This window comes from Plutella xylostella, chromosome 6 (assembly GCF_932276165.1).
Source record: "Plutella xylostella chromosome 6, ilPluXylo3.1, whole genome shotgun sequence".
Lineage (NCBI taxonomy): Eukaryota > Metazoa > Arthropoda > Insecta > Lepidoptera > Plutellidae > Plutella > Plutella xylostella.
The window spans coordinates 9760906-9773862 of NC_063986.1; the positions used below are offsets into that span (position 1 = coordinate 9760906).

Below are 12957 nucleotides of genomic sequence, written 5' to 3' on the forward strand. Positions count from 1 at the left end.
AAGTAAGTAAGTAATAAATTTATACTTAATGTAATTACCATAATATAATTAAGTACCTAATAAGTAAGTATAAAATTGATAACTCACCTGAGTCCAAACTGCTGTGTTTACGCTAACTACCGCATTGCGCTATGAGTATATGAACGAAATCTAAAAAAAAAACACTATTGTATAGATTTTTTATAAAACAAACAAAACAAAAACAAACGCTCACACCTTGTACTAAAATACTCTCTTGCGGGGTAGGCAGAGGTGCATTGCTGCACCCATTTTTCGCCAGTGTTATGTTAGTCCCAATGTAATAGTGGGCGGGCCTATTGCTATTTTACGGGCACATCCAAGACCCGAGAGCAAATATCTGTGTTTAAACAAATATCTGCCCCAGCTGGGAATCGAACCCGGGAGATTCGGCTCAGTAGTCAGGGTCACTAACCACTACGCCATTCGGTCGAATTTTTATTTATCAACCTAATTAAACTATTTACTATATAGGAAATTACCTAGATCATAGATAAAATTCTGTATCTATTAAGTAATAATTTTATCATTGTATTTACCTCCAGGTACCTATTATGTGTGGAATATTTATTTTAATAATTTATCATTGTATTTACCTCTAGGTACCTATACCTATTATAATTATATTATAATATTATTTATAATATAATTAAATATTCGCTATCTTGCAAACACATGGCATCGTGAAACATCACGATAAAATTATCATCGCAAGGCGGATTGGTCTGAAAACAAATGACAGTATTCCAACCTATCTATCCATTTAGAAATGGTCGCACATCTTTTATGTTCTTTTTATTTCAGATTGTTATTATTATAATAAGTTATGCATACCTCAACTATCAGTACAAGTTCGAGACTCATAACATATTATTGAACTATTAGCAAGGAATCCATTGCGGATAGAACTACTTTACTCAAAATGATTAAAAACATGCTATTCCAACATTCAGCAGTCATAGACGACCAATACTGACTATTTACCCACGCCACGTGTCAGACCCAAATGTGTATGTTTACAGATGGAGCACTTCTAAAAATATACCCGCTAATGCGTTATACACGATCGAATAGAACCGAGATCAGAAAGCGGGCAGGGGTCACCAGCGACTGTCGCCCCAGTATCGAGCATCCTCATATCATGAATATCATCAACTTCAACACCTTATCAGATACAACAGAGCGAGTTCACCCGATTCGCGAGCACAATACGTCTGTGACAGTCACACTATCTTATCTCACGAAACAAATGCTCATTTAGCGGGCACCTCAATAGTTACTGTCACTGGTATCGGTTGGTTGTGAATTGTGATGTGCTGATCTGGTGCTGGGCAATTCCGGTATACAGGATGGTGGAGGGTGCTGAGCCGCAGGAAGTGGAGAAGCTAAGGTAAGGTCACAGATAAGATAATTATGATAAGGAGACAGAAACAGTGATTACGGGAATTAGGGCAGTGTGTTGATACATTTGCGGGATTAGTTATGTTGGATTGAATTGAATGAAAATAAAATGTTCGTTTTTAACTGTGTTTATATTTTATTGTGTAATAAAGTAAGTAGGAAAAAAATACGTTTGTATCAACCATGGACTAATAAATAAGCCCAATGAGCGACTCGTTGCTGAATCCATATACAAAGGAAAATTTTGTAAAGAGATTTAACCTTACCTACTGTATTTAAAAGTACAGTTTGACGGACATTAAAATGTAGTATTTAAAATTAAAACCTATATACTTGAATGCTATCAAGATAACCTCCCTAAATATGTTTTTAACGACTACATAGTCCACTAATCACCGAAGTCACGTACGCACCGATATATACTCCGAGGCAACAAGAGACGCATCATATTAACAACAATAATCATTCTTACAGACACATTCAGGACACAAATGGACGTACAGACCCGAAGAATACGACACAAAATGCACCAGCACCGAGATACAGGGTAATTCTGGAACCTGCCCTCATAGGAGCTATGATGGCAATCAATATTGGTCAAACTTCGTTGCAAAACTTCTATTTGCAAACTGCCTGTACCGTGGATTTGGGATACAACATTAGCGTATGTGAAACTATGGCTAAGGAGGTAAGAAAAGTTATAATAGGTAGATAATAATGTAGGTAATGTTTTGTATTTTACTGATAAAAAATTAACCGCATTATAGTGATTCACGCATCCCAAAATCGTAGAAAAGTAAATATCTTGTCATGTTTCGAGTTTCAGAAAGTTTCAGATTATAATGACATGACGAAGATGCATAAGTATAAAAAATATATATTTCCGCTGCTGTGTACGATCATGGCGTAGTTGATAGCAACACGTATGTTGTACTTCACTAATAACAACAGGTTCAATTGGCGAAGGATATAGAAGGGTCATATCATATTGAGGGTCACCTGCTGTAACATAAATTGAAAAGGATAATTTCCCACCATTCCAGGACCTCAGCCAAAGAGTGGTATCTCAAGTGAACATCAGTCGAAGTTTCGTGGGGTGTCTCATTGCAACAGTGGTCCTCCTCTTCATTGGTCCCTGGAGCGACTGCAGCGGCAGACGAAAACCCTTACTCATCATGCCGTTGTTGGGAATGAGCGTCATGTCCACTGCTGTTCTACTTCTGGTGACGTTCCATGGCGCGTCAACTGTGCAAGTGCTGTATGCTGTCCAGATTCCGATGTCGCTTGGAGGGAACTTTGGATTACTGCTGGCAGCTGCGTTCAGTTATATAGGTGATGTAAGTTGTACGTAGAGATGTGGGTTATCTGTGACTTCGTATTTTGTTTGTGCATAATCGCATCTCATGATTGTTTACCATACTTATCTAATTAGCATATTAATGTGTAAATGACTACTTTATATTTATTATTTATTTATTTATTTGATACTTTATAAAGATACAGAAAAACTAGTAGAAAGGTGCAACAAAAAAAAAGTTGTTACTAAATTGAAAAAGCAAAAACAAAATAAAGTCACTTGATAATTAACTTAATAGATATACATAAAATATACATGATGTACTATAAATTAAAAAAAAATATATATATATATATATATATATATATATATACAAGAAAATGCTACTTATCTAACTTGCTGAGATGAATGAGCACGGGTTAGTCGCTTGAAGACATTGCGGGAAGGAGCTTTCCTAATGTTCTCGGGAAGATTATTCCATAGGCGCACAGCGGTGACAGCGAAAGAGTCTGACATGAAACCAGAATGGAAGGAGGGTAGTGCTAATAGATGATTATGGGAGGAACGGAGATGACGAGGGTGAGTGTCAGAAAGAAAGTTGAACATGGACTTAAGGTAAGGGGGAGTATTTGGCTCGTGGAGGACAGAAAAGAGGAGACATAGAATCCGTAGATTTCTACGATCTCGGATGGGGAGCCATTTTAGCTGTGCGCGGTACTGGGACACGTGATCATATTTACATAGCCCAAAAACGAAACGGATACAGGTGTTCAATAAGCGTTCAAGCTTATTGAGAAGTGCCTCGGTCAAACCCAAATAACACACACCCGCGTAGTCCAGGATCGGTAGGAGCAGTGAGTTGACTAATGCTAATTTCGTGTGTTGAGGAAGAAAGTTTTTAAGGCGAAGCATGGAGTGGAGAGAAGCGTACACTTTGCGAGACACCTTGTCCAACTGTTGCTAAGAATACAAGTCAATAACAGTTGGTGAGTAAGGTACCACACGCCCGTCAAATTTAACTGGAGGTACAGTGGTATAGTCCAGACAGGATAAAAGTCTAGAACCACCTACAATTATGGACTGACACTTTTATATGATGAGATGAGTGGGTGTAGTTAGGATAAAGTTAAAAAACGAAGCTAGATTTTCGATATACTTAAGAAGGCTTATTCCTAGACTTGCATCACTTTCATATAATATGGCTTAACAGAACCCAAAATTCTACACCTAAAACATTGTGTTTGGTGTCAAAATAATTGAAATGTTTTATCTGTGTTTATTTTTATCAGCTGCACTCATGCAGTAAGCGTGTATGTAATTGCTTCAAAGATAACCATCGTTTGAGTTCCGATAGCACAGTGGGTCAATATTGGAACAACTATATTTCGTACATTGTAATGCCTTGACATAAGAAAATTGTGAAAATACACACTCACAAATCACGACAACTGTATATCCAAAATGATCTATGGTCAGAATAAGTTCAGCAAATATGTTAGATATCCATAATTATACAGAATGTTGCAAAATTTACTCAGGGAATCATTCTGAAAAACTTTTCGGCGCACCATGGGCAGTCAAGGATTGACAAGAAGGCAGTAATGTGATTTCTTTCACCACAATAAACCGTAGAGCAGCTTTTGTGTTTCTCATCGACACGCTAATATTGGTATTAATTGATACATTCCCCGTTCGAGAGCCCTGATTCTCATTATGTACAAAAGTGAAACAATTTAGTCGCAGTATCACCATAATCTCCAAAAATTACACTAATGGTATTGACTGACGTGCACCAATTGTCGTAAACAAATAAGCCCACTGTTAATCATGACTTAATATTGTTATAAAATTTATCATCAGGCAATAATCATCCACTGCTGGACAAGCTGCCAAGCAGCGCCACAAAACTCGGTCCCCGGCCGTCCTCATCCAGCCACTACCGGCTACACGCCTAACGCCACGCTGCGTTTGCCTGTTCGTGGTCTCCACTCGATAACTCGATAAAATTCACACATCATCAAAACTACATTGCAGGTGTGCCACGCGACGGGGCGCGACGTGACCCGTACCATGGGGGCTCACCGCGCCTCTATCCAGGTGGCGCAGGTCCTGGGGGCAGTCTCCGGCCCGCTGCTCTACCGGCACCTCGGCTTCTACGGTGTGTTTCCCATTGTTTTATTGTTGCAGGTAGGGGTTTGTCATACTCATACACACACATTTACACACCATTTCGGCAAGCTGTAGCTCCTGTCTGATCAGAAAACGATACTGTAGTGAGAATTTCATTAGCGTTTGCAACCAAGGAGTTGTGGACACATTCCTCCACTGCTTGGTTAAGTTAGCTACCATACCTGGCTAAGGCAATCTTAACAATTTATTTTCTGAATCATTGTATAGTACATCGTTAACTTAGCATCCCTTTGCTTGTTTACTCTTGACTTTTTGTCACTCTTATCGATCTCCATCCTCTGCCATGAATGCTTCGTTCGATTGGAGTTTGAACATCTCTCATTATTTTTGTCACTTCTTTGTTCCAATTTATAACATCAATTATCAATTTATACATGTCATTAAATCTCCTTGTCTGACTTCCAAGCACCATTTATTTAAAAAAATCCTCTCTTCTAATTCCAGGTGATGTCCCTCTTATTCGTGATCTTCGCGGTCAAAGACGTGAACGTGAACCGCGACAACGACGTGTCGGTGTTCAACTGGCGGCTCCCCGTGAACGCCGTGAGGTGCCTGCTGAAGAAGAGGCACGGGCACCGGAGGAAGATCATACTGCTGATGCTGGTCGTGGCGCTGGGGGATCGGATGCTGCTGTCAGGTTTGTCAAATTGTCATCAGCAGCTTATGGTAATCCACTGCCTCCTCCGTGTTACACCAAATTCAAGGATTGTAAGACGTATCCGCCTAATGCGGAAGGAATACGTCTTTGTCCTCTGTTTTATGTCTGGTATAATTTCTTAATCGTTTTGCATTCGGCGATGCCAAAGTATTTCAGCGGCTGGTCGTTGTATTATACTGGAGTTATATAAATAAATAAAGTACATAAAGTAAAATATATACATAGTTTAGTATAAGCAGATAAGCTATATTTAACCTTCTCATTAAATTATTATTTCTGACATCAAAAAATAAAATAAAATACTAAGTACATAATAATACCTCCTGCAAGATTGAAGGGTTTTGGGTTGTATATAGAATAGCACTTTACAAGCAGAAATAGTATTATTGCAGAAGAAAAATCATTTATATAAAATGTCGACCCCGGACACAGAAATGGGCCCCATTATCGATACTTATGTTGTTTATTTCTCTGTTTCAGCCGAAGTTCTCCTGTCGTACATGTTTTATAGAAGAAAATTTGGCTGGGACGATGTCATGTTTGGATCTTTTCTAGCTTACAGAAACATTGTAAGCTTCTTGGGTAAGTTTTTTTAAGTGTTGTTGGCGGAGGAAAAAAACTGATGAATATTTTCTAATGAAAATGATGACGTTGAGGCCACGAATAGGCCAGCGTAACATAGCGTGGGTCACCCTCTTCCTCACTGGACCTTAGACAAGTCCTAGCTGGTAGTGACTGGATGAGAAGGGCTAAAAACAGAGAGCTCTGGCGCTACTTGAGAGAGGCCAATGTCCAGCAGTGGATAATTAAGGGCTTCTTTTTAGCGTGTCAGTGACACACGCTAGAGCTATAGCTAGGGTTGTCAACGTTATCAAAGGATTGGCCAGTCAGAATAGCTCAGTCGCTGAGTGCCCAAGGTGCGCCGAACATATTGGATAAAGAGTCGGTTCTTTCCGAGCACCTAAATAAAATTACTGATGATAACGGCCATTATGAGGTCAACGATGATGATGATGATAATGCTGTTGATTCCAGGCACCCTAGTGATCCTGACGGTGCTGAAGCGCGGCATGCGGCTGTCGGACGAGTGCGTGGGCGTGGTGAGCGTCGCGTCGCACGTGCTCAGCGCCTCCGCCCTCATGGCGGCCCGGACCACCGCTATTGTGTTTGTTTGTATGTTTTATTATGGTTATGTTGCTGAGATTATGTATTAGCATAGAATAACAAGTACGGTAGTACGTTATTCTATGGTATTAGCTACGTGATGGTGCATTAGAATTCCGTGCATCGCGGCATAGAGCGATGATACCACACGGGTGATGTGTGTGCAGAAACACACGGTGCGTTACGGCGAAGCAGAGATTTTGCCTTGTACAATTAAACGGTGATTTTTCAAAAGCCACGAGCCACGATTAATTGATTCAGTTTCAGATACAACCATAAAACGAATTAAGGTGTATGTAGAATTTGTTTTCTGTTCCCAGTGCCGGTGATCGGCATCATAGCCCAGGGCTCGCAGGTGGTGCAACGGCCCATACTGAACAAACAGATCCTACCCACTGAACAAGGTAAAAATGCATACTTCAGTTTACCACAGGCCTATCACAAGTGTTTGTCAACTCAAGTCAATAGCGTAATTCGACAGCAATTTGTAATTTTGTATGACATTTTGATAAGCGCCCCTGTCGGTAACGTTAGAAACTAATAAAACGCAGCATACAAATTGCAGTGACTGTCTTATCGAATTCGTATCGCCTTTAACAACACAGGTGATCGCACTGCATCTTATAGGTTGCTAATTATAATAAATAATTACAATGCATGTTGTTACTGCCCTATGGTATGGTACCACGGTGGTACAGGAAGCCTTTACAAGAGGCGCCACGCCGTCCTATCTTCAGCAATAGGCAACAGCCCTGGCCTCTCTTACAATTCATATACTGACATGTTGAAAATGACATGCACTCCTGAAAAATGCACATGATGTAAATACTGGTCAAACTGAACAACTTTTCTTAAGAAATATACCGTATAACTCTGTCAGCATATTGCACAAGCTTGCTTGTATTGGGGTTCACCAACCCGCGCTAGGCCAGCGTGGTGGACTAGGCCTAAACTCTTCCTTCATTGGAAGGAGACCCGTGCCCCAGCAGTAGGGACGTGATGATGATGATATACCGTATAAGTAAGACGTAATGATGCCAATGATACGATGTTTTGTCTTTGCTAATATAGCAGACTTTGATACCACCGCAGCCCGGCAGTTACTATCTTATCTTGTATATAAAATTTGCGCAGTTATAAATTGAGGTCAGTGACTGAGGGAGGGATGTACCTCGTGGTATATAGTACTAGGTCAGTGGCTACATAGGTACTGAAAGAAATTAATCATAGACTCATTACATTCTCATCGATGTCAATATTAGGTATCTACTACTCATTTAAGATAGGTATTGTATTAAACATGAAAAAAAAGACATGATGTTTTTTTAAAATAATTTCGATGCTGCATTTATCATGTCCTAAGTTCTAAGTCCTAAGCTACATATATAGTGGGAGTTAGGCCTCATGCCATCTTTCAGGCTTAAGAATTATGTTTCTAATTTATATGCTAATCAATTACGATACGGTACCTTAATAGTTTGGAACTATATTGCAAGATACTTATTTTAAAATATGTTATCTATAACTGATAAAATCTTATCCATCTAAGGCAGGTGACATTACAATTTCTTAAAATACCTGCGTATGCACGTCACAAAGGAAACCGAAATTTACGTAAAGGCTAAAAATACAGAATCAAGATTGTAAAAACGTGCTACTTACAAGAATCTATCGCGAAGTCAAAATGTAGTAACATTTACGAAGTAATAAATGGCAAAATCAATAAAATTTTAATCCTTAATTCGTTGTTTAAACAAGTTCGTGATAGGAACCCTATGGTTCGTAAAGTCAGTGAATCTATCTAGCCATAATAAATGTTACATGAGTTAGTCGTCCTAATCCAAAAAACCTTACTCTACAGGAAAGATCTACAGCGTGATGGGGGCCCTAGAGTCCGCAACGCAGACACTGTCTTCACCGCTATACTCGTACCTCTACTCCAGAACCGTCACCAGCAACCCTGACGCGTGGATCATCCCTGGCATAGTGCTGGGGCTCCTGCAGCTGGCATCCTACACCTGGGCTAGGCATCTCGGCAAGAGCACTAAGTACCAGAAGACTGTAAAGACTGTTGAGCTCAAAGAGATGGGCAAAGCGGGAGAGGTGGATAAGCTTTTGTTGGGTAAAGATGTGAAGGTTGAAGAAGGTGTGAATAAAGTTTAGATAGTAGTTTTGGTGTTTTATTTTTGGGAATGCGTCGCGAATAGTCCGATTAAAGTTGCTTAGCTGTTTTCCAGCTTAAAAATATGTAAACAAGTATACTTGTAAATTGTAAATCATAAAGATAGAGTAAAAAAATAATACTTTATCATCGAATTCTTCCAAAACAAACACCTAAGTAGTGTATGTTCAATTTCGGTGTAAACGTTTTAAGTATTATCAGTTTGGCGAATCGCAAGTCGGTAGATAATTGTAATTAATAAGTTCTAAAAATAAAAGTAGGTAGGTTGATGTTTTATAATTATTAGTTAATTAACTCATTTTAATAGGCGTACGTGTGATTGAAACTGCCTACAGAAAACTGAAATAATCGCTTTTTTCAAAGATGTCAGTGATAGTTTCCATGCGAAAGTGATAAGATCTGAAAGTAAGATATAAAACCAACGTCAGAGCGTTATTTTTAGATTTATCATAGTAGCCACCGCAGAATAAGGAGCCCTATATGATTTAGCTTAGTCGAGTAGAGGCTGGATTATGAAAGCATAAGTAACTCTTTCTCTCATCACCATATAACTTACTAGTAAGTACCCTTACTATACTGAAAGTTTGAAAGCCGGAAAATAGTTGCTATGTTACTAACATTGATTTCTAGTATTGATAATTTCATGATTTATCAGACTAGATAATCTAATCATGATTATAGACATAGGGGCAACTTAGGCCGTTTCCAATGAGGGCTACAAACACTATCCCTCTTGCATGTCATAGCAACAAACCATCATAATTATTTTGTTCCACTAAGTTTCACCCAAAAATTTCACTTAGTTGTGTGAGCAAAACGTTGGTTGCGAAAATTTTTGGGGTAACCGTTCTTCAGTCTTAATTAGAAATCACAAAAAAAAGTATTTTTCAGGATTTTCACAGATCGTGAAAACCTAATTATTTACGTACCTACTGTTAAAATAATTTAATCAATCCTTTTAGGTAATACTTAGCTTTTTGCTGTACTTTTAATGACGATAATTATGTCAACTACCACTACAACGTACACACAACTCCTCTAACTTCCCACCTAAGATCGTCTGCAGTTGGGCGGAGCGAGTCCCTGCATTCACCTGTCGAGTGGAGACAACGCGAGAACCCATACAAATACAAGGGTGTTAATGACATGCAAAAATTAAACCACACGATCTATAGATTAACTTTTGTAACCGAACCTCTTTCTTTGGGGACATATTGTAACGCTTTTAATTTCTTTTACGATCTTGCATAAGTATACAATTTCACAGTAGGTATTCGATGGAATTTGTAAGTCGTGCCAACCTCAAAAGATCAGAAACCATTGCCAATAGAGAATGGCTTGGAATTTACAACAAGGGAAGCAGATGTATACAGCAGGGTTACAGCAACATGGAAGGGATCCATCATCATCGCCTTTTCCACAGATTCCAGAACTAGAAATATTACAAACACTAATTGAAGTCCTACAATTTGTTTTTTAAACATGAATGAATGTAATGATTATCATAACTAAAATAGCCTTAGTACTTAGGTAAGTACTCTATTTTTAGGAAAAATAGGTATAGTTATCAGAATTTGGACAATGATATCATGCAGATCCGGTCTAAAAATACATGTTTTTATTTTTAAAAGCACCTTTAAGCCATGACTGATCAAACGTAATCAAATAGCACGCAAATTGATAAGAGGTGGTATAAAATGCTGAAGAACTGATCCATAGCTATACAAATATCTGATCATTTGTTCTGAACACATCAAGGTGTTTACCATTATTCCCAAGAAAGTTTTACTACGTCAAAACAGAACTATCCAAGTGAGTATTAATCAATTATAATCAAAAATAGAGTGTGAAGATTTTCGAAGTTTAAAAATAGAAATTATGTTAGAACAAAACCAAATTCAACTCATACATAACTCTTGCCTATCCCATTTATTAAGCGTTTACAAACCCACAATCCTCTAACCTTTCCTATTTCTTTATTTCAGCATGCAGCGCCCAACAGCTTACCCGTGCTTCGGAGCCCCTGCCGGCTACAAAACCCAGAGCCCTGCCGTGAGCCCCAACCCCTGCTTCGGCCCGCCCAAGCCTGCCTACTGCCAGCCCAGCCCGTGTTTTGGACCTCCCATGCCCGCCTTCCAGCCCAGTACTTGCTTTATGCCAGCCTCGGCCATCAGACAAATGGCCAACCAGAGCCAGCAAAGAGGTCACTGGGCACCGACGTTTTACTGAGGCGAAGAAGACGTTTGGACCATTCTGCGTATTATTCTTGTGACTCAGTTGCTAAAGTATCTTGCTTTGTTTAGTATCAGTCAAAGTTTCAGTATACTTAGTAAGTTTGAGAAAGTCTTCAGTGGTGCGTAGTTAGTTTGATTTAAGTGTATGTTTAGTTGGAACGGAGTGTCTAGTTTGAATGCTAGCGATGGATCTCAAGCCTTGGTTTTTGTTAGTTTAAATGTTTTATGTGATAAAGTATTATTTTTGTGTTGTACTTAGCTAAGTAATGAAAGCAATAAAATAAATACTTACATATTACTATAAATACTTATGATTTTTATTAAGCATGCGAAAATCGCGAAAATACGTGATGCTGAAAAATAGGTCGTTCTTACAATGGTAATAGGTAGCATGAAGAATTCAGGAAGAGGTTTTACAAATTCCTGTTCGTGGCTCTCTCATGTCACTATTGAGTGGGATCATAATTTCTAGGTACTTATGAGACAAGGACAAGGTACAAGTAGACCTACTTGTACCGCGAGTTGGCGACCCTGCAAGTCTATAGTACACTAATTGACCTCTCTTTGATTATAGTTCCACCGTAAGGTTGTTTTGAAAAAATCGCTTTAAGCGATAAAACCGCAATTTTTGTACAATATGTGTTGTTAACAACAATATGTGTTGTTACTATTTAAGTAATTTCATGTGTGTGTAGGTACAAATAAACAATATTCTATCTATCTATCTATACACTTTTCACTGCTCGGAAGGTGAGCTCCCGCAAGGCCGCCAGGAACAGTAGGTATTCATAAACGAGTAAAGTATGTGATATAATATGTAGGTACATGTTCATAGGGATTACATTAGTACAAACAAGGTGTGAGTGTTTATATATTTTATAATATGTACATAGGTTTGAAATAAATAATAAGAAATAAATAAACTTACTTATGCCATCTTATGCTCACTCAAACTACTTATAAGTATTTCATACGTTCATGATGATAGTTTGTCTAACTATGCTGAAGTCTGAGTAGACGAATAGCAACCTTCATAACAAAGAACAACATACGGACATACGAATTGCAAAATTCCTCCTTTTTTTGATGTCGGATAAAAAATATAATCACTACCCATCACGTCCCCACTGCTGGGGCACGGGTCTCCTTCCAATGAAGGAAGGGTTTGGGGCCTAGTCCACCACGCTGGCCTAGTGCGGGTTGGTGGACCCCAACACAAGTAAGCTGGTGCTGAGAGAGTTGCCGGGAACAGTCCAACTATAAAGTCCTGACAGACAGACTGCAATTTTGCAAAGACTTTATCATTATCAGTTATTTACTTACATTTAAAAAATTCAATACTTTTTGGCAATGGTTTTTTAACGGATTTGTCCTTTGATAAATATAATACATCGATTAAATACGGTCTGTAACAATTATTTAATATCCACTTCCGTTTTCAGTACTTTATAGTAAAGTTGTGATCAACCCGACAGTCAGATTGTCTTTTCTTTCTTTCTTTATATTCAACGCCAAAAAAGTAATTTAAAGTATTTTTAAGAAAGTTCAAAATTTATAACCGACTCGACCACTTAAAACCACAACTTAAAACACACAAAACTTTGTGTGACGTCATAGCCTCGTTTCTGGGCTCAGAGTCATGAGTTTGGCCAGTCGCGCCGACGCTCAGTTCTATGGGCATAGATTATTCTGAGATTGACATATCAACACGTTAAGGTAGGTAGTTAGGTAGTTTTATAACATCATAATATTTATAGGTATTATTTTAGTTTATGTTTATTAGTCGTTAACCCAAATAAATAGATAATACAAG

The 12957-nt window shown here is 38.5% G+C and overlaps 1 protein-coding gene and 1 long non-coding RNA gene across 2 annotated transcripts; both read left to right on the forward strand.

The window, feature by feature from the left end:
* Positions 1 to 1094: 1094 nt before the first annotated feature.
* LOC105383855 (proton-coupled folate transporter) lies at positions 1095 to 8897 on the forward strand. The gene is made up of 9 exons (XM_038119901.2): positions 1095 to 1408; positions 1894 to 2107; positions 2463 to 2756; positions 4751 to 4903; positions 5351 to 5543; positions 6045 to 6146; positions 6600 to 6737; positions 7049 to 7132; positions 8590 to 8897. The coding sequence occupies exons 1-9, from the start codon at positions 1368 to 1370 to the stop codon at positions 8889 to 8891; spliced, it is 1521 nt and encodes a 506-aa protein (XP_037975829.2). The 5' UTR covers positions 1095 to 1367; the 3' UTR covers positions 8892 to 8897.
* A 1497-nt stretch (positions 8898 to 10394) lies between these two features.
* Positions 10395 to 11318, forward strand: LOC105383854. The gene is made up of 2 exons (XR_005254801.2): positions 10395 to 10722; positions 10896 to 11318. It is a non-coding gene; the product is annotated as an uncharacterized LOC105383854 (long non-coding RNA).
* Positions 11319 to 12957: the final 1639 nt, after the last annotated feature.

What these genes read in the sequence shown, in the direction of transcription:
- LOC105383855 (XM_038119901.2), top strand. Translation starts at nt 1,368, where the DNA reads ATGGTGGAGGGTGCTGAGCCGCAGGAAGTGGAGAAGCTAAG. An exon ending in CGTTCAGTTATATAGGTGAT is followed by an intron (nt 2,757 to 4,750) that starts GTAAGTTGTACG and finishes ACTACATTGCAG; the next exon opens with GTGTGCCACGCGACGGGGCG. An exon ending in CACCGCTATTGTGTTTGTTT is followed by an intron (nt 6,738 to 7,048) that starts GTATGTTTTATT and finishes TTCTGTTCCCAG; the next exon opens with TGCCGGTGATCGGCATCATA.